Below are 26,311 nucleotides of genomic sequence, written 5' to 3'. Positions count from 1 at the left end.
TTATAGCAAGACTAAGATCACACCTGAAATTTAAAAAGTGCATCTTTTAATGCCTTAGAAAATGGGCTCCTTTCGAGTCCAGGTGAGTTGATTATCAATGAGTCTTCCAGAGGGGATCAAAGTATATCCACCCTTCACCCTGTAAAGAATCACAGAAATTGCAAGTCAGTCTCACTTTAGTGCCGTACAACAAATTTTCAAAAAGTTAAATACTCTGCAAAGTCCAGCATAACTTCTGCAAAGCTTGCATGTACTGAGTCGTGATCCCAAAGTCACAATTAATCTGGCAATAAAAGTGCCATCCACACAGAAAACATTTCCTTTGATAGCCTCTCTGCAATATAGCTCCACTCCTGAGGAAGAAAAGCCACTTCTCAGACTAAGAGAGCTTGCCTCTGTGAAGCTGGATCTACAACAGAGAAAGATTTAAAGAAATATTCCCCCGTGGATAAGGTGCACTTACAAACTTGTAACTGCTGCTTAATGCAGCAGTCTGCCTTGTTTTATCTCAGTGGCAGGGCAATTTTCCTACTGGGGTGTCTCTAACAGGGAATATATTCACCAGAGAATGTTATCTCGGCTCCTCTTGTTTTCTGTCTGCAAGGCTAATTGCACCTCCTGGCCAAAGCTACTCATTTATTAACCTTACTTTAAACCAGGGATGGAGGAAAGTAGACCTTCAGGTGTTGGGTTAAAAAACTCCCTACATCCCTGAGCAGGCTGGCTGGGGACTGGAGTTCAAAAACATCTGCAGGGGCACAGATTCCTACCCCCGCCCTAAACGTTCTGTCTGAACGAAAAGATAATAGACAATCTGTTTGGCTTCCAGAAAAATGGTTTGCAATAAAACCGTCTTCTTATTGAGGGACAACAGTAACCCTGTTTCTAGATATTAGCTCTTCCACAAACCACAGAAAAATATCAAACTGAGGGGGAAATCAATGAAAGGAAAAGGAAAAAGAGACAGAAAGATGCACGCATTTGGCCCTGAGCTTACTGCTTTAAGCTTGTAGTGGCTCGTGACATTTCATAGAGTTGTGCAGAACTCCATAAAAGTCTCCCTATAAATAACAGAATAAAATATTTATTGTGGTAAAAGGCATCTAATAGGTTCCATCTCACCCATTCTATTCATCTCCCGGCTTCCTGCATTTAATAAGCATTAATGGTTACTAAGATTAAGCAGAATAGCCTGAAAAGTAACATTAAATGGCATCCAAAAATAGTTTGTCAAAATTTGCTCCAGTGTTGCTAAATGGAGCATTTGTCTTTCCTCCATCTTTATCTATATTGCGTGAGTCAACATCAGAGCACTTTCCAACAAGGCATGTTCTATGGCTAAGACAAATCTTAAAAATCAAAGGTCCTCGTGATCCTAACAATGCTGGCCGTGTTCAGATATCACGCTGAAGGATATCTTCATTTAGTGAAGGGTATCTTCCTTTAGTGAAGGAAGCTAACTGCCTCCAGGGCTTGAATGCTCTCCTCCTCTCCTTCCACACGGGGCCAGAGATTTGATGGAATTCAGAAGCAGTTACTCCCTATTTTAGTAAATATCATATGCGCTTAATGTTAACCATGGTTAGGTCCAGCAAGCCATGGTTTCAAACCATGGTTTCTGAAGTGGGTTTGCTTAAACTAGGCAAAGTTAATGATAATCACAGTTCCAGGTACAGGCAACACAGCAATCTGTGGTCAACAAAAGGCATGAAGTCCTCCTTGAGGAGAGGACAAGAGAAAGGAGGGGAAGGAGACGCATGAGCACACAGGAGGATGCAAGGCTCATTCTCGTCTTGCTAACCCTAGTTGAGCATGATGTCTGAACACAGTTGTTTAATGCGTTGCCATGGTAAAAGGAAAAATAAATAGCTGCCTGCCAGTCTCGTTACCTCTTTGATGAAATATTTTGGTTTCCAGACCGTATTGCTAATTGCTCGCTGCCGCTCCTCTACTCGCTGCCTCTCCTCAAGAAGCTGTTTGTGGTCTGTTGCTGCGCTGATGTTGCCTTCTCTCAGGGCGTTCGTAACGTGTTGCCAAAGATGCCTGTCGAGCAGATCAGAGCAGGACATAAAGGGAATTGGAGAGAATGAAGAAAATTGCCAGTCTGCTTTTTGGAATGGAAAGGAACCTCCTAGCCAACAGGTGGAAAACAATCGAAGCCTAGCAGGAGGGAACAGCATGCAACTCTAGAATCTTCACACAGCGAGTCCCTGGGAAACGCTGCCGCGGCCACGGGAGCACAGGGGCCGCTCGAGGGTTTAGTCAGGTCCTGGAGCCGGGATCACAGCCCGCCGCCAGCCGCTCGCTCACCTCGCCGCCCCTCTCCCGGCAGAGACCCGAAGGCCAGTGGCGCGGGATGGGAGAAGGGGGCTGCTCACCGCTTCTCTGAGGGAACCGCGTCAGATGCCGCGCCTGCCCTGAGCCGTGGGTCCACACTGACTGGGGAGCGTGGTTGGGTCATCTGCGGTTCTCCAGAGGGTCCTGAAAACCCTGTCACCAGTGTGAAGATTCTAGAGAGCCAGTGTGGTGTAGTGCTTAAGAGCGGTAGACTCGTAATCTGGTGAACCGGGTTCGCGTCTCTGCTCCTCCACATGCAGCTGGTGGGTGACCCTGGGATAGTCCCACTTCTTTGAAGTCTCTCAGCCCCACTCACCTCACAGAGTGTTTGTTGTGGGGGAGGAAGGGAAAGGAGAATGTTAGCCACTCTGAGACTCCTTCGGGTAGTGATAAAGCGGGGTATCAAATCCAAACTCCTCCTCTTCTTCTTCTTGTTTTTACTTTAATAATTTTTATTAAATATTTTCTTGGTTTACAAAAGTACATGCCTTGTCTCTTTTTCGGGTGGTACAGTCTTTCTTACAGATCAGTTAAATTTGTTATGAGACATTAGTGTTGAGTCAGGGAAGAGGACGGGGGAGAGGGGGGGTGGTGAAACCTATATTCCTTTTTATAGTGTACGTGTGGGGTTTTGTGTCAGTGTCAACCGAATAGGTTCTCTTTCTATTCACCTGTTACATTTCCTTGGTCATGAGAGGGTTTGGGGGCGCAGGATGTGGTCAGTTGTCTGTGGTTGGCTGCAGTTTGGGTTTGTTTACATTTGTGGGGGGGAGGGGCTTGTTGAGTCAAGAAAGCCAGATTGATTCATATGCTGACAGTGGGTTCTTGTCGTTGTCTTGTTAGGCCGTGCATGTGATAAAGGGGAGCCATACTTGGGGGGAAGGCATCCTCTTCTATTTGTCCCCGTGTCAGTTTCCGTTTGTTGGTTAGCTTTTCTAGTTTCCCATACAATTTGGTACCAGTCGCCCATGTTTACTCCTGTCAGTCTCTCCAGTGTCTGGCTATGAGGCTTCTGGCTGCTGAGAGTAGGTGGGTTATAAGCTCTGTATAATGTGAGTTACAGATAGGTAGCCGTGTTGGTCTGCCATAGTCAAAACAAACAAAAAAATTTTTTTTTCCTTCCAATAGCACCTTAAAGACCAACTAAGACATTGGATTCTTATCTCATTATACATGACAAAGCCATTTTTCACCTTCTCACCCCTTGCTTTTTCCTGTAAGACCTATTACAGTCGTTAAGAGTCGTCAACAGGCTCATCACAGCTATCTGCCAATCACCCATTCCCACCACCCTTCTGAGTAATACCCCTCCCCACCTTCTCACTATATAGAAGGATCTGGCAACTTCTGTTTCAGTGTATCTGAAGAAGTGTGCATGCACACGAAAGCTCATACCAAGAACTAACTTAGTTGGTCTTTAAGGTGCTACTGGAAGGAAAAAATTTTTGTTGTTGTTTTTTTTTATAATGTGAGTGTTCATTATGATCTTGGAAAGATGTTCAGTAGGGCCAGTTCTGGGGTTAGTTCTAATACCTGTTTAGTTAATCTCTTGCATATCTTGTTAATCTTGTTTGTGTACCTCTTGTCGGACTGCTGTCCAGAAGGGTTGGATTTTAGAGCATGTGGAGGTATGTGCCTGAGAAGGTGCAGCCTCTACAACATTTTGGGCGTATCAGCACCAGCTTTCGTGGTGTTCAGTACAGTCGTACCTTGGATATTGAACGGCTTAGTTGCCGAACCTTTTGGCTCCTGATCGAAAACCAGAAGCAAGTGTTAAGGTTTCTTAACTTTTTTTGGAAGCCAAACGTCCAAAGCCGAAGCTTCTGCAGCTTCCGATTGGCTGCAGGAGCTTCCTGTAGCCAATCAGAAGCTGTGCTTTGGCTTCCGAACATTTTAAGTCGAACAGACTTCTGGAAGGGATTCCATTCGACTTCCAAGGTACGACTGTACCACCTGTAGGTGGGCTTCAACTCTAGAATCCTCTTCTGAGAGAAGTTCACCTAAGCCCAACAGTCCAGATTACTGCTGTGACGATCCCCCCTTTTCTCTGGGCTACCCATCATTCTCCATCAGTTAGTGAGAAAAGGAATTGTATCTGAAAATTAGTGCAGGGCAGCAACATTTGGGAACAAAATCTCTGCAAAATTTTCATGGGTGGAGTGTGTGAATGTCATTGAGCTTACCTATAACTCTTGTTTTGTCTGCACTGACTTTGGCAGCAACTCTCAAGAATTTCAGACAGGGAGTTTCTTCCAGCCCTACCTGAAGATCCCGGGGCTTGAATTTGGGACCATGGCAGATGCTCTGCCGCTGAGCTACGATGGCTCTTCCCTAAACTACAGCCCTTCTCCCAATGATATCAATGTATTACGTGACTTTTCTTCTTGCTTGTTCTGGGCCCTCCGCATTAGAGGGATAAACATTCAACAAATAAAAACAACATCTATGGGAGAGCAGCTTCCAAGAGCCTTTGCGCAGCAGCAATTAGCACAGTGGGTGAAAGACTCCCCATGCGGGCAGAATGTCAGCATGCTGATTCAGCATACAAGTCACTGGAAAAAAACCGAAAACTTTGAAACATCCTTAGGGAAGCAAGATAGTTATGTTGCTCTTTCCACACTGCTGGACAAACAAGGACAAGTGCTTCAATATATACTTTCTTTTCCTGCTTCTCTTAAGCGCAGCTAGTCATGATGGTTTTGCAAAAGCATCCTCACCTTGATTCAAATGGACCTTGTTTTGCTATCGGTCTGATCTTCTTGCGGATGATGGGTAGCTTGGTGGTGTCGATTATTTTGGTTTCTCCATTGCTGTACGTAAACTCCAGCGTGCCGTTCCACTCCCCTTGTGCTTTACACACTATGGTGTTGGTGGGGTTATGCTTCACCTCAGCTGTAACCCTACATCAAAACGATAAAATATGGAGATTAAGACACAGGTGAAAGGAAATCACTTGCATGCACAGCAAATATTTCCACTGGACTCAAACTCAGAAAAGGAGGCCAAGAATAATCACTTTGTTTTTTAGAAAAACAGCAACAAGAACAATTCAGAGACATTTCTGAGCTGGAGAGCACTCAAAATGCTACATTCATTATGTACTGACCACATTCTCATAAACTTGATGTCTCCATTACAAACAAAATACCAAGGACCATTGCTCTATGCAGATGTATTGCCAATTTTGCGGCTCCTAGCTTAGTCTGGATATTTTTTTTTAAAAAAAAGAGGGGGCACACTAAAGAACTATCCTGTTCTTGCACAGTGTCCTTTCTTTTCATCTGAATTACTTCCCTGTGGTTGGTGCTTCACATTTCACACAGCACCCAGAGTTAAAATATGGTGATTAGGGTTGGGCAATATATCAATATATCGCCCAAAACCGATTTGAAGTCCATATCGTGATACCAGTCCAACAATTTTCAACCTGGTAATATATTGTGAATCATGATGTATGTGTGTGCGCATGCGCTATGCAAACATCACGATGCAGAGAAAACTGTGACGCCAGCCAACGCTCTCCACCCTTATCTTTCCCGCCCCGCCCTGGCCACAGTGATCCATGCGACGGTCACCTCCAGGCTTGACTACTGTAATTCACTCTACGCGGGGCTGCCCTTGAAGCTGTCCCAGAAACTGCAGCGGGTGCAGAATGCTGCAGCGAGGCTCCTCACGGGGTCTCTGCTATAGAAGCATATTCATGCAGTACTTTTCCAGCTGCACTGGCTCCTGGTGGAGTACAGGGTCAGATTTAAAGTGCTGGTTTTGACCTTTAAAGCCCTTCACGGCCCAGGACCCTCATACCTACGGGTATGCCCCACGGAGAACCTTAAGGTCCATAAATAGCAACACCCTAGAGGTCCCGGGCCCTAAGGAAGTTAGATTAGCCTCAACCAGAGCCAGGGCCTTCTCAACACTGGCTCCGGCCTGGTGGAACGCTCTGTCTCATGAGACCAGGGCCCTGCGGGATCTGATTTCTATCTGCAGGGCCTGTAAGACAGAGTTGTTCCGCCTGGCCTTTGGCTTGGAGCCAATTTGATTCCCTCCCCCTCTTTCTTTCTTTTTTCTTTCTCCTCCTGTGATGAGGCTGCATTTTAATATTTTAATGTTTCAATATTTTAATGTTGTATTTTAATCTTGTTTTTAAGTTGTATTCATTCAACTTGTTTTTATTATTGCTTGTTAGCCGCCCTGAGCCCAGCCTTGGCTGGGGAGGGCGGGGTATAAATAAAAATTATTATTATTATTATTATTTCAAACATTGTGATATAGCGATATGTTGCGATATTTACTTGGTGATTATATCACGATGCTGGGGGGGGGGGGAGGTATCACCCAGCCCTGCTGTTCACTTCTACACAGTTCCACATCCTTATTTCAGAAACTGTGATATATTGGTATATCACAATGTTTAGCTAGTGACAGATCGTGATGTTGAAAACCAGGTATCTCCCAGTCCTGATGGATTCAAGACCCTGTAAAGTTTCAGCCACTGAGTGCCTGGGAGTCTCCTTCAGTTCTCTAAGCTGCAGGAAATGGAACAGCCTCAAATACGAGCACATGTTGTTGTTCTTCTTATGAAAGCATACAGGACATTGCTGGCAAAGCACATTTCTAAAGTAGTATAAAATCACTAGCAACTGCAGCATTATAAACAGTAAGCAGTTTGGCAGTTAATATTGCTTGTCTTAGTATATATATATATTTTTTTACAGAGCAATCTTTAAAAGAGAAAAAGAAAAGTATGCGAAAGAGCAGTTTCAGTACCTGTGTACTTTCCCCCCATAGAAAGGCTTGGTGTGGAATGTGACTGTAGCCGAATAGCCACTCTTGGCACAGAGAATGCTCACTTTACCTCCCAGCTCCACCCAAGGAACAGTAAGAATGGAGCGAGCATAGGCACAAGGCAACGTGAACACATATTCCTCCCCATGTTCCAGCAGATAAAGAATACCTATGGATGGGGGCAGAAAGGGGGGGGGAGAATACTTTTCAGCACTGAGAATTTGACAATATTCTTTCCAGAAGGATGATCACTGTTTACCTGGTACTGAAAAGAAGCAACATAGTTTATAGTAAGTGTTAGTTATTTTTATTTTCCTTGAAGGGGAGGAGAAACACCAAGACGGATATAACAGGAACGCACTCCACCAAGATGCTTTTTTCTTTTCTTTTTGCAACTGCCCTTTTGTAAAATCCTCCTTTTCTTGGGGTAATTTGGTTTTAAAAGGCTACAAAATTTAAAACGAAAACCAGACATGACTGGTGAAGCCATTCAAGCAATCCAATCTGGTCTCCATGCTCAACATAGCTGCAAGCTTAAAAAAAAATTAGTTCTGTTATATTCCACACCCCCCCCAAAGAGAAAACTGCGTAACTTCTAAAGTCGCTCTCCTGAAAATTTGATAAAATAACGCATCTATCCCACTTCCTGCCAGCTTGGAATAAACAGCCTACATGCAATGGAAGTCCCACCATGAGAATGACCTATTTGCTTAGATTCAGCCAAAATGTCAGGTGCTACCTTGTCTTGAATATGAGGTGCCTAATATGGCAAAGTGATACCAACTGCAGGTAGCCTGGCAGTGCATCTAACAAGGCTCCCCTAAAACAATATTTTAAAACCCAAGAGGAGCCTTCTGGATATCACCAAAGACCCATCCAGCTCATCATCCTCATGGCGTCCAAACAGATGCCTGCCTTCTGGAGAAACCTGCAAACAAGACTCAAGTCTTGAGTAGTCAAACCAAGAGACCCTTATACTGTATCCACCATCAGTTACCATTAACTAGAACTAACAATATGAATTGATAAATACATTCAGCACACACACACACACACACAAAAACCACAGATTTGAGCTGGACATGTATTCTGGGATATAGTCCCAGCATCCTTGGTTTGGGCATTTAATGTGAACAAATGCTTCCAAGTTGCCTAGCAGAAAATCTGAAGCAGGTCCATGTTATCGTCATTGCTTATGTGAGACAAGGAAAGCTCTCTACAAGCATCCATTATATATACTGCTAAACATATTGGGTTTTTTCCCTCTTTGACCCCATACTTTTGAGCAACATGTTTTCTGCAGGTCACATCAATAAAATAAACAAGGTGATGCTGTAGGTCAAAAACCATGGGTCTGCAGTTCTTTTTAGACTACTACTCCCATCATCCCTAGCTAGCAGGACCAGTGGTCAGGGATGATGGGAACTGTAGTCCCCAAATCCGCTGGAGATCTAAGTTTGGGGAACCAATTAAAGAGTTGGTGACAAAGTTCACAAGGAGTCAGAATCAACTTTTCCTTTCGATTCTGTTCAGATTCATGCAATGAATGGTTGTGGAAGACGTCAGCAGTCTTAAGTGGTTTCCTACAAGAGAAGGGTCCTCACGCACATCTCTTATTTTTCAATCACATGGTACTCGCTTAGGCCACAATTTCAGTCACTTACGGCAACCAGCAGCTACACTGATTTGCAGAACGAAAATAACTGTGAGCAGCTCGGCGAGTGGCGCACATAGTCATATGATGGAACGCCATCATCACATGAGTATTTCCCTTCAATCCTAACAGGGACGCCGCCGCCCCACAAAAAAAAGCTGCATGCAAACATTAAAACTGAAATTCAACAAACCCAGATTAAGAACGAAGCAGGAAGCAACTTACAACCAGGAGGAACGGAATCAAACTTTCACATATTAAAAACCGTTAAAAGTTGTGCAGAATAGAAGCATGATCACTCCCCACCTATAAGCAAGCAGAGAGACTGGTCCCACCTGGGAAGATACTAATAATTTATTCCAAACTGCTTGTTTCCAATGAGCTTAAGATCGTGACAACCTAATTGTATACACTGCTATCTAGCAAATAAGGACATGAGGGCTTTCCCCCTGAATTCAAAATGAAGGCTTTTTTCACACATTCCCAAGGAGAGAAGAGATGAGAAAGTTCATACTTCCCAGCGTGAAATTAATTTCTCAACTTGGGGAGGCTCACCATAAAGAATCTCTCGTAAACTAACTTCCAATCAGATTGTTTTGTGTGTTTTTTTTCCTTTTTGGCAGACCATGAAGTAGTCTGGAAGCAGTTGCAGATCAACCCATTATTCCAACATTCTTTATATCAGTCTTCTCCAATGTATTTCTCTCCAAATATTGCTTAACTCCAGCTCCCATCAACCCCAGTCAACACCATTAACGGTCAGGAATTATGGTAGTTGTGGTTCAGCAACATCTGAATTGGGACACGGGGTGGCGCTGTGGGTTAAACCACAGAGCCTAGGACTTGCCGATCAGAAGGTCAGCTGTTCGAATCCCCATGACGGGGTGAGCTCCCGTTGCTCGGTCCCTGCTCCTGCCCACCTAGCAGTTCAAAAGCACGTCAAAGTGCAAGTAGATAAATAGGTACCACTCCAGCGGGAAGGTAAATGGCGTTTCCGTGCGCTGCTCTGTTTTGCCAGAAGCGGCTTAGTCATGCTGGCCACACGACCTGGAAGCTGTACGCCGGCTCCCTCGGCCAATAAAGCGAGATGAGCGCCGCAACCCCAGAGTCGGTCACGACTGGGCCTAATGGTCAGGGGTCCCTTTGACATCTGAATGGCATCAGATAGGAGAGGCGAGAAAAGGCCCACAATTCTTAAGACGAGACTGAGCAAAGACAACTGTACTGTAAGAAGTAATACGCAGTCAGCAAGAACCAATGTTCAAAACCATGTTACGACCCAAAGCTTGGGACGTATTCCTAGGCTTTTATGTCTGCCAGGAACCAAAAATGAGAAGCAGTGATTTACAACTTGTGTTATCGTTCCATTAGTATGTTTGCGCTATGTGCTTTTAACGGGTAAGTCGGAGTATGCCATATTTACTAATATTGTAATAATATGTTTAATATGTATTTGAAAAAAATATATGAAAAATCAAAACCAGGAATGTGGCGTTTTCTCACAGCCAAGGTGTGTTGCAAAGCCTGGGGTACGTACCGTATTGGCCCGAGTATAAGCCGCAACAGCAAATAAGCTGCACCTTTAAAATTCAAGGGGGGCAGGGAGGAAAAAGGACAATACCTGAATATAAGCCGCTCCCTTAAAATTGGGTTACAGGCTGAAAACTGCTGCGTTTGGTAGAATTGTAACTCCGATCCAATTTAAGCCTTTGATCTGGCAAGCCGGCAAAAGTTACTGTACAACCGCTAAAATTGCAAATTGCTATTCAATTGCTATAATTCTGCAGGCACTCATACATTTAAATGGAACATGTAGAAGAAAATCGTACAGGTACTATAGAGGACCTGTAAGTGGGTTAAACACCTGTTCGTAGCACCATAAATGCAAATAAAAAATCAATACTGCACTGTAAAATACGGGGAAAGCAATGAATGACATTAGAATTAATTGCACAACAGTCTCAAACTCACAAATTGCAATGAAACATTTTTTGTTCCGTTTTACCGCATGTCTGTTTCAGCAGCGATATCGTAAAACCCCTTTTTTGTAAGGTTGCGAATTTAAGCCACACTTTAACTTTTCATGGTCAGAATTTGGAGCGGGGGAAGTGTGGCTTATATTCGGGCCAATACGGTAAGTCAGTTGGGGAGGAATATGAAGATCCAGAGATACAGCTCTGTTGGTGGTGCATGAGACTCTTAATCTCAAGATCGTGGGTTCAAGCCCCACATGGGGCAAAAGATTCCTGCATTGCAGGGGGCTGGACTAGATGACCCTCGTGGTCCCTTTCAGCTATACAATTCTATGATTCTGTGACCACATGCTAAATTGCTGAGACTCCTGAAAAGCTTATATAAGGGACATTTCCACTAGTTTTATTTTAGTGTCCAGAAGCTGAAAAGTACATAAAGTGCTTTGCTGCTATTACTCAGAAGTATGTTTCTTAATAAGGGACGCTGGTGGCGCTGTGGGTTAAACCACAGAGCCTAGGGCTTGCCGATCAGAAGGTCGGCAGTTCGAATCCCCTCAACGGGGTGAGCTCCCGTTGTTCAGTCCCAGCTCCTGCCAACCTAGCAGTTCAAAAGCATGTCAAAGTGCAAGTAGATAAATAGGTACCGCTCTGGCGGGAAGGTAAACGGCGTTTCCATGCGCTGCTCCGGTTTGCCAGAAGCGGCTTAGTCATGCTGGCCACATGACCTGGGAGCTGTATGCTGGCTCCCTCGGCCAATAAAGCGAGATGAGCGCCGCAACCCCAGAGTTGGCCACGACTGGACCTAATGGTCAGGGGTCCCTTTACCTTTACTTTATGTTTCTTAATGGAGGATGGTAGATTTCAGGGTTTGTTTGTTTTGAGGGGTGCGGGACTTCTCTTCAATGCTTCCTAAAACCCTGTGCGATAAGCAAGCCTGCTATAATATATATTATATCTTTGTGGTATGTCTTACCTTCACCTACCATAGAAACACCTATAGACATCCCCATGAACTTGCTTTTGGTCCATACATGAACATTTGCGCACATCTTCTTCTCCTTGCACTCGCAGTAAAAGCAGGAGACTGGTGGGTGATGGGATACCTGTTCAGCTACAAACCGCAGCTTGTAGTTTTCCGGTGGTGGTGGCGACGCTGCCTTGCCCTTGGGGCTTGGAGAGGGAGAGTTAGTTCTCGACTGCTTCACTTTGTCTTTAGGCACATCCCAAGAACAATGGAAAGTTTCTCCAATAATTGGGTTGTAGGGCTTCTTGGCAACGGCTCCTTTCCGGCCTTCATGAAAGGCTGTTAAGTAATACTCCACAAAGTAAATTATTCTTTCCTCAGGGGTGCTTCCGGACGAAACTGTCAAAAACAGGTCGGGGTGGGCCAGGAAGTTTGCGTACATCTCCAGCAGCGACCTCTTCTCCAAAATAAAGGTTGGAAGAACTACCTGTATCGAGTGCAGGGGAAAAGCAAATAATCATATATTTTTTCCATGACTGCAACAGGGAGGAATAAACAGTTAAGGCAGCTGCAAAACTTCCTGTGCCAAAATAAACGTGCTTTTTTCCTCGCACTGCCAGAGAGCTCGCTCTGAGGACTGAGAAGTGCAAATAATGAATGAAGGCAACACTCATTGCTTTTGTCAATTCTACAAGTCACTATCTATTTCGCCAGAGTCCTCGGTGGCCTGACAAGGTCACGCTATTCAAACTGCCTGGACTCTTTCATTGTCTTGCTCTGCTTAGCTAATAAGTGAGCCAATTGTTCCCTGACAGCATTTCTTGCTTACAGAAAGTGGTACATCAGTTTGGTTCAAGTTAATTGAGTCCTACTAGCGACGTGCCAACTTTGGCAGCTGGCAGGCTGGATGTGGGTGGCACAAAGAAATCTGTATCTGGACACCGGTAGTTCTGACACATTTCAAATCAGAGCGAGGCGAAAGCATTGCCCAGGATTCCACTCATAAGAAAAACAAACCTGATTATAAGCACACACAGTTTCACATTAATTTTCCACCGCTCTCTAGTCTTGGCATGTAATGCTTCAGCTGTGCCAAAGAGCAGGTGTTTTCTAATGATGGCGCTCTTAATGCCTCTCCAAAACTGACATGGGGCTTCATCCAGCAGAAAGTTTCTGATCCCACCTTAATTTTGTCTATGCCAGTTGAGGATTGACGTTATTTCATTTTGAAAGTATTTATTGGCTGTCTTTCCAGGTCAGACCCTCTCTAGGTGGCTTACAACATGCAAATCGCCGTAACGATGAGCAATTCTATGCCAAGGAACCAGAATGAACCATTAAAAAAACATTAAGCCCAGAATACAACACTAAATTTAAACGCTTTAAAAAGCACCAAAGCAAACAATGGCACAACCAGTCCTAGGTAAAAGCAATGTTTTAAACAACTGGGTCTCTAAAGCGTGATATGGCCACATCATCATATACAGGGACTGCTAGTGGAAGCGTGCAATATTCTCCTTTAGGGATGTTACAAAAGGAGAGATGGAGAAGATTTTCATTCAATCCACATTGCCAGCAGTACAACTTCCACTGCACTTTAATATGCAGTGTAGGGCACCTTATTTGATTGATCCAGACCTTACAACAAACCTGTCCACATTAATATTTCAGTTGCACAGATGGAAACACAGAGTTCTCGGTTGCTCTCTCTGTGTCTTTATGGTTCAGCATTAATCTGAACCTAAGTCTCCACAGGGCCAAAGCCAACAATGGTGGAAATAACTAGATGTTTGCTTCTGCCTTCTCAAAACACGTTATCATAATTTGCCATTCTTACATCTGCACTAGCCATAAGGACACTAAATCAGGATTGAGAGATATGGAGCAGTCTGTAGGAGCATGGGCACAAAGTTACTCTACCCCCATCCTTAGCCAAGCTTCAGGATTTACAGCGTGATTCTGGAGTTTGAAGAATGCCACTAATTATAACTGGCAATTTCTAATCCAAAGCAATGGCATAAAAGAGCCAGGAGAAGAGAAGGGATTCATGTGCAAGAGAGAAGGGACAGAAGGGAGAAAGCATGCAACCCAGCAGCTTGATCTGTATACCTAAACCACGGTTATGCGTCACAGCTGTACCTGGTCTAAGCATGCACACAAATATTCGTCTTTACAAATAATCTCCTTTTCCAAGACCTGCTGATATAGTGCTGTCATTACTCATAGTGCCGCCCATTTTTCCTGCTCGCTCTGCTGTTGTCTCTGGATAAATAGGTTTAGAAGGTTTTTGAAGCACTATTGAAGCCAACATGTGTCATTCGATCTGTGAATATTAGCACAACCTAAGAAGTGGTGGGTGGCGCTGTGGTCTAAACCACAGAGCCTAGGGCTTGCCGATCAGAAGGTCGGTGGTTCGAATCCCTGTGACGGAATGAGCTCCCATTGCTCGGTCCCTGTTCCTGCCCACCTAGCAGTTTAAAAGCACGTCAAAGTGCAAGTAGATAAATAAGTACCCCTCTGGCGGGAAGGTAAACGGTGTTTCCGTGCGCTGCTCTGGTTAGCCAGAAACAGCTTACTCATGCTGGCCACATGACCCGGAAGCTGTATGCTGGCTCCCTCGGCCAGCAAAGCAAGATGAGCGCTGCAACCCCAGAGTCGTCCGCGACTGGACCTAACGGTCAGGGGTCCCTTTACCTTTAAGAGGTAAAATCTACCCAAATAATTCCCTATTCTAACACACACACACAGTGTGTATAACAAGGGACAAATGCTATTTTGTAGACTTCCAGGCCAGATGCAACATGGAGACAAGCAGCAGCATGTGGCCAGGGTGGAGGGGGGGGGAGAATCTGCACATCTACAATATCAATTTCTGGTAAGCAGACGCCTGGGATTTGGCAGGGCTGCCCGTGAAAATGGAACAGTAATAGCTGGGGAGAGAAAGGAGCATAAGCATCAGCTCTGGAATAATGCCCAGCATTGCCGGACTGATCTGACTACCCAACGGCCATATGTGTGATTGATGATACTGTTTGCCAAACTGTTCTGTCTATTAATGGACAGAAATAGCAGCTGTAAGCATGCTGCAAGAATAGCTTGTGTATTTTTATTTTCAACAACAATAGATGCAATATTTGTTGCACTGAAAAGGCTAAGGAACAAGGAAGCTTCAAGAAGTTTGCTGCAGGCCTATTTAGACAGACAGAAAAGTCATCTGCAAATCCAATACAGAACTGGCCCTCCCCACCCCATCAGCGATGCTTGAATTTGGGAAGGCTGCCAGTGTAATAAAGCCCTTTCAAAAGGAAACTCGGCTACATTCCTCTTTAACACCTGTGCAACACTCAGGGCTAATATTGACTTACGGAGAGAACGGAGTCAAAATTGCATGTGTCTAGGGGCCACTACCAACAATCTTTATTTACTGGGGGGGAGCATGCAAAGTGATCCTACTTTTGGAAGAGCACACGAGCTGACATAATGAGCAAGTCCGTCAGGAGCAAAATGCCATTAAGTTTTCTGCAGAGGAGCTCTCTGGCCAAGTCTGCACCCACGTTACAATTTCAAGTTTAATAAGGAAAAGACCCTGAGATTCCAGGTACCAGCATTTAGGTTACATAAAAGGTGGTTTATACAAGTAAAACAGCAAGTTTTTTATTTGAAAAGTGGCACCGCTTCTGTAATAACTAAAAGCTATTAATCTCACATCTGCATCAGTGTCACGGACCGGTTGGACGCAGAAGAATGGTGGGAGGAAGCAGCCGGGGAACCCCCAAGGGAAGAAGACTCAGAGCCCAGAGAGTGGTGGTGGGACAACAGTGAGCGGTCAGAGGAGAAGAGGGAGAAGCCTAGGGAGAGGAAGTGTCAGAAGCTGAAGAGGTAACAGGGCTTAGTGAGCAGGGAGAGTCTGTGACAGAGAGAAGTCCAAAATCAGAGGCAGAAGCTGAAGCAAGTGAGTGGGAGGAGGGAGGCCAAGAGTCAGAGGCACGGGTGTCTCACCCTCCTGCTATGACAAGCGCAGTCTCCGATTACTTGGGAAAAGTCCTGTTGAGGAGGCGGGGACTTTCAGTCTCGGCAATGGATTTTCATGGGGGAAGACCACTAGGAATGAGCTGCTTTGACACTCTGCTCATTAGGCCTGACACTCAACCAAGCCTGTAGAGGTCGTGTTTTTTTCTAATCAAGAGTTCGTTCAATCTTTGAACTGTGTGATGACTGAACTGGCATGCTCCTGTGACTATCAGGATACCCAGAGGTGATGCTTTTATAGGGAAAAGTAAGGCCTGTCACAAACACAGCTTTTGATCTTTAAAATATAACCACTTTTTCATAATACAGTGGGACCTTGGGTTACATATGCTTCAGGTTACAGACTCCGCTAACCCAGAAATAGTACCTCGGGTTAAGAACTTTGCTTCAGGATGAGAACAGAAATCGTGCTTCAGTGGCATGGCAGCAGCAGGAGACTCCATTAGCTAAAGTGGTGCTTCAGGTTAAGAACAGTTTCAGGTTAAGAACAGACCTCCGGAACGAATTATGTACTTAACCCGAGGTACCACTGTACAAGCAAGGTAAAGAAGGATGAATGATAACAAGAGCAGCACAGTTCCGTTTGGTTCTGCTCCCACTGTGGCCAACCAGTTGCTTGTGAAAAACCACGGGTCATGCGTGCAACAGCTCCCTCCCCACTTGTGATCGTCACCCAATGATATTAAAGGGCATGCTGCTTCCGAAAGGCAGAAGACAGCCTTATATTCCATCAGCTTGTCCAAATCTCCTTTCAAACCATTCAAGTTGGTGGTCATCCCAACAACTTGCGGGAACAAATCCCATAGTTGAGTTTAGCTATTAGAAAATCCCAAAATATAAAGCAGGCTATTATCTGATGCCGAGACTGCAGTCCTAAACACCCCTATACACAATGGGATTTACATTTGAGTAAGCACGGGTAGGAATGCACGGTGAATGTGTTAAGAGCTTCCCTCCCCAAAATATAAGTGGCGTAGCAAATAAAGAAGGGCCAGACCCAATGCAGGTGGACTCTACCAAAACTGTAAGGTGGTGGTGGTGGTGATTTCTTATATTTATATACAGTGGTACCTCGGGTTAAGAACTTAATTCATTCTGGAGGTCCATTCTTAACCTGAAAATGTTCTTAACCTGAGGTACCACTTTAGCTAATGGGGCCTCCCGCTGCCGCCGCGTGATTTCTGTTCTTATCCTGAAGCAAAGTTCTTAACACGAGGTACTATTTCTGGGTTAGCGGAGTCTGTAACCTGAAGCGTCTGTAACCGGAGGTACCACTGTACTGCCCTTAATCATAAGAGCTCAAGGATCTTGGTAAACAAGGAACTTGTTTGGTAAACAGATGCAGGGCACACCTAGCAACCAGAGGAGAATGAACCCCTTTTACCTGTCCCAATAAAAATCCATCCTCATTGACTAGCTAACGGTAGATACCTTTCCATAACTCACCTGCAACTGAGAATTGTACCACCACGAACCTGGCAGCATTTTGCATTGCGTTCAATTTTTGTTTTGGATTCTTAAAGAACTAGGAGACACATTTAAGTGAAAAGCCCCACGCGAGAGAGCAGGCAAAGCAATCGAATGAGCAGATGGGTAACCTAGACAAGGCTTCCCATGTTCCCTGTCTCATTGCGGTTGTCGCCACTGCTGGCGGGAAGACGCGAAGTATACACCTCGCTTCCAGCCCCCCACTGCCACTGGGAGATGGAAGGCTGCATTTCAAAACTGCAGACTTCCTTCCCTTGGTCAAGATTACAGCAGTCATTGCACAATTTGATCCAAAGTGGATATGCTTAGACAAAACTGTGCAAAGCCTAGAATTCAACAGCGCAGTGTCTAAAATCAACACAGATATCACACGATGAGCTTTAACGCTTGGGATACTCTGCTCTGAACTCTGCTATATTTACTAAATGATTAGGGTCCAAAAATAATAATAATCTCCAAAGATCAATTAGGGTGCAGAATGAACCCAAATGGATCTGATTACTGATGTGTAAAGAATGTGAAACTTAGTTTCAGTGCTTTTGAACAGATGAGAATACAGATGTTGGAGGTTTCCCTCTCTAACCCAGTTATCTGTCCAATATTGTCTCTTCCCTTTTTATTTCGGCTATGTACCCAAAATGCTGAAACCCAATAAATATTTTTCTAAAATACAATACAGATCCTTCCATTGTTAGCAAGGAAGAGAATTCTAAAACAATTTCACTTAGCCATATTTATTCATTATAGCATCATCCTTAGATAACCATTCTGACTGAAAGGTTCTCCACAATGTCCTCAAACATGCAAATGAATATTTAATAATATTCTGTTCCATGATTGCCAATACATTTAATTCACAGGGAAAACACATATTTCACTAATGCCTCTGCTTCAGCTGCCCTTTATACTTTCATTTGGTCTACGAGGTCAAACTGAGAAACCATTTTCTTTTCATGCATTATTCAGGAAAGTACTCTCTCGGTGTATTGGGTTACGACACCAATCAAAGTCAGTGGTTTTTTGACCTTCCCATGTTCAGAAAAACGACATACACTCAAGATGACAACCCAATTTAATGAGAGCTTTCTGCAGTACTCCTGCTATATTTCACAGGCTAAATACTCTCCATTATTTACATTTAGGGATGTGGAATTTCCCCCCAAAGTGTGGACACTTGTATATTAGCCATGTCACCGGTGTACTGTGCTTGACAACTATTAGAGGCAATTTTGTTTTCTAACATGTTATAAAAAGAATGATTAAAATTAAATGATTTAGCCTTGCATGGCCAACAAATTTTGGTTGGATATGGTAGTCAGTAATTAAGTTTGGTCACCGACGCCTCACTTGCTTCCTCCTCCAAGACATGGGGTCCCCAACACAAACATGAAAGACTGCTCTGGTATTTACAGACTACTCATGGGGAAGGAGAAGGTCTTCACTTTGCAGTAATCCAGTTTTGATGACCAAGCGATCCCTGCCCACGAACCACTGAAGCCAGCACACCATCCCAAACTGCCAGAAGATGCTCACAGCAACTTGGCTTTCAGAAACATCCCCCCCCCCCAAGATTATGCACCTGTTCTTCAGGAGTGTGGCCTATCTGGAACAGACAAATGGCCCCTATTCGCAGAACCACCTGCCAACTCTCCATCTTATAAAGAATCAATGTAATGGCTCTCTTCCAGCCTACCACCAATGACCTGACACCAACACCTGTATGGCCACACATGGTTCCAGATGTAATAGAGTTAGGTATCATCTGCATACTTCAGGTGTGGTTAACCTGTGAGGTCCCTTTAGGCTTGTCATTAAAAACAACGACAACTGGCTGCTCCTATCCCAGCCATCCCTCACTGTTATGCCATGGTACCAAAAGTTTCTTGCATCCCAGTTATTTAAAATTTAATTTAAAAAGAAACACTGACTGACTGATTGCTCCCTGCCATGATACCGTAAGCTTTGTGACTTTCCAAGGTCCCTCAAATGTGTGCATTTAAAAAATAATAATAATTCTCCTGTGGTTGTTAGCCCAGAAATGGAAACAAGAAGAAATTCCGACGAAAGAAGAATGGCAGACGAAAATAATGAACTATGCAGAATTGGACAAAATGACAGGAAGGATTCGAAACCTGCGGGACCAGAGATTTACAGAAGATTGGAAGAAGTATATGAACTATTTGAAAAGAAATTGAAACCAACAAATTATGCTAGTAGGACTACAAGAAGTTTTGTAAGGAGGAATATATGAAGTGCTACAAAGTAGATAAAGAATAGAGATATTGGTTATGAGTTTTAAATGTAACAGGGAAAATAAGAAATGTATACTAAGAGATTAGATTGGAAAATTTTCAGACAGGACTGACGGAAGTCAAAAAAATTGAATACGATGTAAAAATATGTTTAATTACTGTTGAAAATGGTATGTTAAAAAAAAACTAATACAAATTTATATATATTTTTTTAAAAGTCTCCTGTGGGATGGGTTCCTGAAACAATTCAATGATGCCTCAGTGACCCTCAAAATGTGTCTCTTAACAAAATTTAAAACTGACCCCATCTACTTCAACCATACTCACTTTAAATATGGCTCCTAGAGGGCTGCTGATAGGTCAGTGAAACCCTTGCCCCCTCCACAAAAAAGGGTTAGCTTCACTCCTGCTTTTACTTCTCCTCCTGATTTTGCCCATGAAGAAGCTGGAAGCTTCAGTATTTTCAGTCGTAAGAAACGGTGTCAAAGTGCATAGTATGAGTCAGACTGAACTGCAAAACTTCCCACAAAAAGGCAGCACACTGTCCGCTTTGTAAAGCGGATCAAATTCCTTACACTCATTAAGGGAGGCAACACTTGGAACAAATGTTGCCATAGCAGATTTTGCGGAGAGGTTTGCGGCAAAGTCCAATGAGACTGCCTGTTTAATAGCATGTGACTCTTAAAGAAGGCTTTGTTGGCTGGAAGAAGAGGAAGAGGAGAGGCATACCCTAGTTAGGTCCATTCCAAGTTTGAGTTGCGAGATGAGGTGAAGAATTACACTGCGCTGATCTTCCAGGACTCCTATATCATCTTCTTCATTATCTTCAGTATCTGTCACCTCATCTTCAACTAGGATCAAGTCACGAGTGGAACACTGGTTTCAGGGTGGAAGAGAGAGAGGAAAAATATATAATCAGTATCACCAGCTGGACACAACAAATAACAATATGGCGTGAATTCATATGAGCTTAATTACAGAGATCTCTTAGAACACCAGATTATTTCCAAATACTCACTCAACATTGCTAACTGACTAGCATAATCTTCAGTAAGTTATGAACAATTACCAAATCCACGGCGCTGAGGAGTTGGACAAGCCATAAGGAGTTTACAGAATGAATCTGAGCATATACTATGAAGGCACCACTTTCATTTTTTAAAAATGATATTGTCATCTTACTCACTGAAAATTTTGGATGCTATGCAGCAGGACAAATGTTCTACTATCACCTAGTAAATCAGAGAAGGATATAATCATTTGAAGGGCTAGGAGTCAATAAAGAATCAGCTAGCTAAATATTTCAAGCGGATTGGTTGTAATAGATGAAAATAAATGGTTCATTCACTATTTTAAGACTATGCATCTGTCAATAACAAGGCTGCAATGTTCAGGATGCTCCAACTTCTGGTGTTAAAGGTTATGGCAACATTGCACAATGTGTTCATTTTTCAGACATATTGGTGAGTGTTTCAAATATCAACTCCTGTACTTATTCTAGAAGAAGAAGAAGAAGAAGAAGAAGAAGAAGAAGAAGAAGAAGAACTACTAAAGGATTCCTCGTCAAAAAAGCAATAATCCGTACCCTTTTAACTAAAAGTAACAGGATTCCAAATTTACTAAGATAAAGGCATTTCCTGTTTTCAGGAGGTTGCATGCAGTTAGTTCTACTCAAAAGTATACCCACTGAAAATAAGAGTTATGGTCCATTAATTGCAATGGAAAAACCAGGAGCAGAACTAGAGTTACCATATTTCAAAAAGGGAAAATCTAGACAAAAAAGTTGATGAGCTTTTTAAGTTGATGAGCGTTTTATTTTATTTTATTTTTGTTTTATTTATTTAGGCCAAAGTTGTTGAGTCCCCCCGCCCCCCCCCCAAAAAAAACTTTTTCAAAAATGACGTTTTTGAGCTATTTTTAATGAAATTCTCCAAAATCTACACTTCTGACATGGGTTGCCATACGTCTGGATTTTCCCAGACACTTCAGCGATTTCCTCCCAGACACTGTTTCCAACAACCGAATCCCAGCTATGTCCAGGAAATTCGGGAGATATGGCAACCATAACAGAACTTAATTGGCCACAACTCAAGGAGTTTCAGGAAATGAATCATTTGGGTTAGGCCAGGTATTTCTTGAGGCTATATTACAGCTTTGGTATAAACTAGACACCATGGGAAAATCTTGCCTCATTTATATTTCATTTCATAAAAGCTCAGCAATAGTTCCACAGCAGTAACTACGAAATGAACCAATAAATAATTTTTAGCAGTTATAAGAAGCAGTGTGAGAAGGGAGTTGCTCTCCTGGTGTGATGAGGGAACTGAAAGAAAAGGAACAGATCAGAGAATTTAAGGTCCAGAAGAAAATAACATGTTTTACTGAATCTTTGTGACTTCACACAAAACTGAATCCATTTTTTTTTTACCTCCCAAAAGCTACTTGCTGAAGTTCAGTAACTTTCTAGTAGTCAAAAACACAGAGGGTTCTCTGATCTACATTAGGCATCATTATATAAGCAAGTTACAGAGTAAAAATTCGCTCAGACCCCTCAATACCTTCCAAAACAATGCATTAAAATATCCTTGCTCTCCAAGCAACATATACAGCTTTATCTGGCAATATAATTCCATTAGAAGAGTAGCTGTAACACTGCCTTCAAAGATAGCACTGCATTAACTACATTAGCTATATCCATTTAAGCTTTGACAGTAGCTCTGAAAGAGTAAAACAGCAACTGTTTCCCCCCCTGCCAAGGCACTAAAAACCAAAGGAATAATATTCTTTCGTACGGTTATTTTACCGTACTTGTTAACTTGAACGAGTGGCTTCAATTTCAACGGGATTTAAAAGTGAGCACTGCGCACAACCTAACGCTGCAATTTTATACTTGGGGGTAAACTAATATTCTGCCCGGAGTTAAACACAGAGTTTAACTCGCAAAGGGGAGGGGAGAAGACAGAAAGAACTTATTAACGGAGCTTCAAAACTTACAGAGGATGTTTCTACAGCGGGTTTGTTTATCATCCAGCTCGACCTCATTGAGCGTCCTGAGCTACGTAACAGCGCTGCTGTTTTCGGTGGCTGCTGCCTAGCTCCTTTAATAACAGGCGAGCTGGAGCTAGGAATTAGTAGTACCAGGAAGAGTCAGGAGAAGCCTCCCCTCCCTGCTCTGCCCCCACCTCCTTTTTAATTTCCACTGAATTTGAAAAGCATGATGTCAATTCAGCACGAATCTGCTGCCTACCGTCCCAGTCATGTGACGCGGGATCAGCGAGCTTAAACTACAAATCGCTTACAACGGGCGAAATGATGCTGTGCTGCGGGGGCCCTGGGTCTCGTCCCCTCTGGGCACGGGAGCTAACCTTACAAAAAGAGCATCTTGTTCAGTGCTGAGAACATGGACGGATTTCGGCTAGCAGATGTTTTTGTGTTGTTGTTTTTTTAAAAAAATTCCCTATTACAGAGGGCTTTCTTTCTTTCTTTCTTTCTTTAAACAACATGTCAGATTCCAAGTGCCTCTGTGGAGGCGGAAGAGCTACCCTATGCCAGATTATAAAAAGCATCTTGCAATTTTGCTAGAAGTTTATTAGACTTAGAGAAAGGGTTACAAAATCATCCACACACACACTCACCCAGGAAGGTTTATATCAGGCTTCCTCAACCTCGGCCCTCCAGGTGTTTTGAGACTACAATTGCCATCACCCCTGACCACTGGTCCTGCTAGCTAGGGATCATGGGAGTTGTAGGCCAAAAACATCTGGAGGGCCAAGGTTGAGGAAGCCTGGTTTATATGAATGAAATGTGAGTTGCTGCCAATGAAGATGAGTTTAGGGCAGGCATAGGCAAACTCCAGCTCTCCAGGTGTTTGGGACTACAATTCCTATCATCCCTGACCACTGGTCCTGTTAGGTAGGGGTGGTGGGAATTGTAGTCCCAAACATCTGGAGGGCCGGAGTTTGCCAATGCCTGGTTTAGGAAAATGCATATAAAGCCATCAGTCGAGAGCCACTTCATACATTAACTGTCCCCACAAACTTGTGTGTGCAGCCATAGTCTGTATCCAATGCTTTAATCATGAAAAATATGCCCCTAAGCACAAACATGTGAGGCTTCTGATGAATTAAATTTATATATGTAAAAAGTAGAGGTACAGGTACCCCTGACCATCAGTCACGGATGACTCTGGGGTTGCACACTCATCTCACTCTACAGGTCGAGGGAGCCTGCGTTTGTCCGCAGACAGCTTCTGGGTCATGTGGCCAGCATGACTGAGTCGCTTCTGGCGAACCAGAGAAGCGCATGGAAACGCCGTTTACCTTCGCACCGGAGCAGTACCTATTTATCTACTTGCACTTTGACGTGCTTTCGAACTGCTAGGTGGGCAAGAGCAGGGACTGAGCAACAGGAGCTCACCCTGTCGCGGGGATTCGAACCGCCGACCTTCTGATCAGCAAGCCCTAGGCTCTGTGGTTTAGACCACAGCACCACCTGTGTTTATTATGTGCTACATAATAAATCTATATAATTGCATATTAGTGACCTTGAATGGGGAATGATTCTTACATAAAAGGTAGTATTCCTCTTTTTAAAAAAAAAAATTACAAACCTAAAACTAAACAAGTTAACCAGATTTCAGAAACTTCTTCCACAGCCACTAAATGGTGTTTGATGCATCAATTTAAGCTAGATTAGTTTGCAGTGATGTCTACCAACCCACAGCTCACTGTGTTTATCCTGAAAACTGTATTAGTGTGTACAGAAAAAAACATCGCAATGATTATCAGTATAATGTCACCTTTTCCAGAGGACACTCCAGTAAGTGACTGATCAATTTACTATTATGTTCTATAGAGAGGGAAATTATTGATAGTTTTAATGCACTCTGTCCTTGTTCTAAGTAACGATCAGGCAGTATGACCTATTGAATTTGTCAAAGCACATGGTCAATGGCTGTGTGTTGCGCTCCCAAAGAGAAACCAACTCATTAAGATCCTGTTAAACTCGTATCAGACAGCGACGGCACAACCCTAGAAGTGTCTCCTCAGAAGTAAGCCCTACTGAGTTCAATTTTACCTCCAAGTGAGCAAATACCACTCACAGTCCCAAAACACACACCTGAGGCAATGTTTGTTTTTTAAAAGAGGGTTTTGCTTCTAATTGTAATTACTTGCATGTAATTACTAGGGCAACAGCATGGGCAACAGCCAGGGATAATGGGAGTAATATAATCAAATAAATAAATTCTGAAAGGCCACAGGTTCCACGATCCTTAATTTAATGGGACACATTCAAAGTTTTCTAAGTGTAAAGAAGATCTTCAGTTAGCCTGCTGTTCTTTATCTTCTTTTTCTAAGTTGACACTAAAACGTTTAGACAATTATAATAATAGATTGTATATTTAGCATTCTTACAAAAAGGATTCCAATCCCCTTTTTAACATTCTTCTAATGAACAATGCTGGTGGCTCAATTCAAATACATGATATATTATGCTCTCAATTCTATTTAAGCTTCCTTCCAGCATTTTGCACCAGTATTAAACTTGAACAAATGAAAACAACAGACAACGGCGCATTCTAGAGCGGCCAAAAAGGGGGAGAAGGGGAGGCAGTTCAGCCAAGCAAGTCTAGTCCCCTAAATTCTGCATGTAACCATGCATTAAAATGGGCCGTTTCTTTGAAATTTAGTATCAATGTCCACGAGGTTATAAACACACAACACAGCGTAAACCTGCGATTAAAATTTCGTGGTTTCTTTATTATGGCCAAAATCTCCCTCAAAAAGCAAACCCGCCTTGTTCCACTCTTTCAGGGAGAGGTAAGGGCTAATGGCTTCTATTTCCCAAGCGGCAGACTTCTGTGAAACATGGCAAACTCATTTTTTAAAAACTAAGGAGACTTTTCAAAAGCAGTTTCTGATATGGGTATCTGGTGTTCAAGTCAAATATTCCACACGGATATGCTCAAGGCTTGGATGCACCTAAAGTACCTCTTTGGATCCTGGCCAATAACATTTGGCAATGCTGGGATGGCAAAGAGAGAAAGATCAAAACTAATTACAATGTTCGTTTTGAACACATGGCAAATCTCAAGGACAATGCATCTTAATCAGAGTTGGTATCAAATAAGCAAGAAACAGGCCAGCACCAAATAGAGTTGATATGAATCAAAGCAAGCAGTGGCCCTTATAGGTTTGTCCTTAATTGAAAAGAAAGAAAGAGAAAAGACTTAAAATTATTGCTGCAGCTAACATTGCTGGGTCTAGTTTAAAAACCTGACAATACTAGAGTCCCCATGGTTCACTGCAGGTTTTTGAAATTTGCAAACAAGAGTGAATACTCAGAACCTTAACGGATCAGCCTTAAATTTCTACCCAGTCCAGTGTTCTTTGCAAAAAAAAAATAACAATCCAGAATTAAACAGTTCACTATGAATTGGTCAGTAGTCAGAGGGGGACCACATCCACCTTTTGCCAAACCCTGATATGCATATGCCACATAAAAATCCCAAGAATCTGATCAAAATTAGGGTTATGGCTTGGATCTTAACTTTGTGAAAGGAAGGCGTTACTGTTCATGGAAAGGGAGCAGGCCTCATGGAAGTTGGGTGAGTGTAACTCAACAAGTTAGCAAAACACTAGGCTCCAAGCTTATGCAACTATAATATATTTACAGGGAGATATGCATTTCCTGTTTTTATTGGAGAGATTGTGCAAAACACACATCTTATCCAGGGTGTTCCACTCCCAAGAGAAAATAAAGGCAGAAGCTTTGGCTTAAAAGGCATTTGCTACAGTATAAAATATGTACGCAAACAGGTTTACCAGGG

At 43.1% G+C, this 26,311-nt stretch overlaps 1 protein-coding gene and 1 long non-coding RNA gene across 6 annotated transcripts in view; one reads left to right on the top strand and one right to left on the bottom strand.

The window, feature by feature from the left end:
- Positions 1–11,558, top strand: part of LOC310745652 — a 74,250-nt gene extending 62,692 nt beyond the window's left edge. The window contains exon 3 of the long non-coding RNA XR_014540281.1: positions 11,390–11,558. This is a non-coding gene — a long non-coding RNA (uncharacterized lncRNA). The remainder of the gene's footprint in view (positions 1–11,389) is intronic.
- Positions 30–26,311, bottom strand: part of OSBPL10 (oxysterol binding protein like 10) — a 76,046-nt gene continuing 49,764 nt past the window's right edge. For 4 of the 5 annotated variants that reach the window (XM_083577902.1, XM_083577903.1, XM_083577904.1 and 1 more), the window contains 6 exons: positions 20,212–20,358; positions 11,723–12,200; positions 7,105–7,291; positions 5,055–5,237; positions 1,890–2,043; positions 30–139 (listed from right to left, as the gene is read on the bottom strand). In XM_083577902.1, the coding sequence (XP_083434028.1) occupies positions 95–139; positions 1,890–2,043; positions 5,055–5,237; positions 7,105–7,291; positions 11,723–12,200; positions 20,212–20,358 (1,194 nt within the window). In that variant the 3' untranslated portion in view covers positions 30–94. The remainder of the gene's footprint in view (positions 140–1,889; positions 2,044–5,054; positions 5,238–7,104; positions 7,292–11,722; positions 12,201–20,211; positions 20,359–26,311) is intronic. The other variant, XR_014540116.1, reaches the window with a different exon arrangement.

The sequence above is a fragment of the Podarcis filfolensis genome, assembly GCF_964270895.1.
Source record: "Podarcis filfolensis genome assembly, chromosome: 12".
In the NCBI taxonomy this organism is placed as follows: domain Eukaryota; kingdom Metazoa; phylum Chordata; class Lepidosauria; order Squamata; family Lacertidae; genus Podarcis; species Podarcis filfolensis.
The sequence above is the reverse complement of the archived record's forward strand: the minus strand, read 5'-3'. Positions and strand labels throughout refer to the sequence as shown.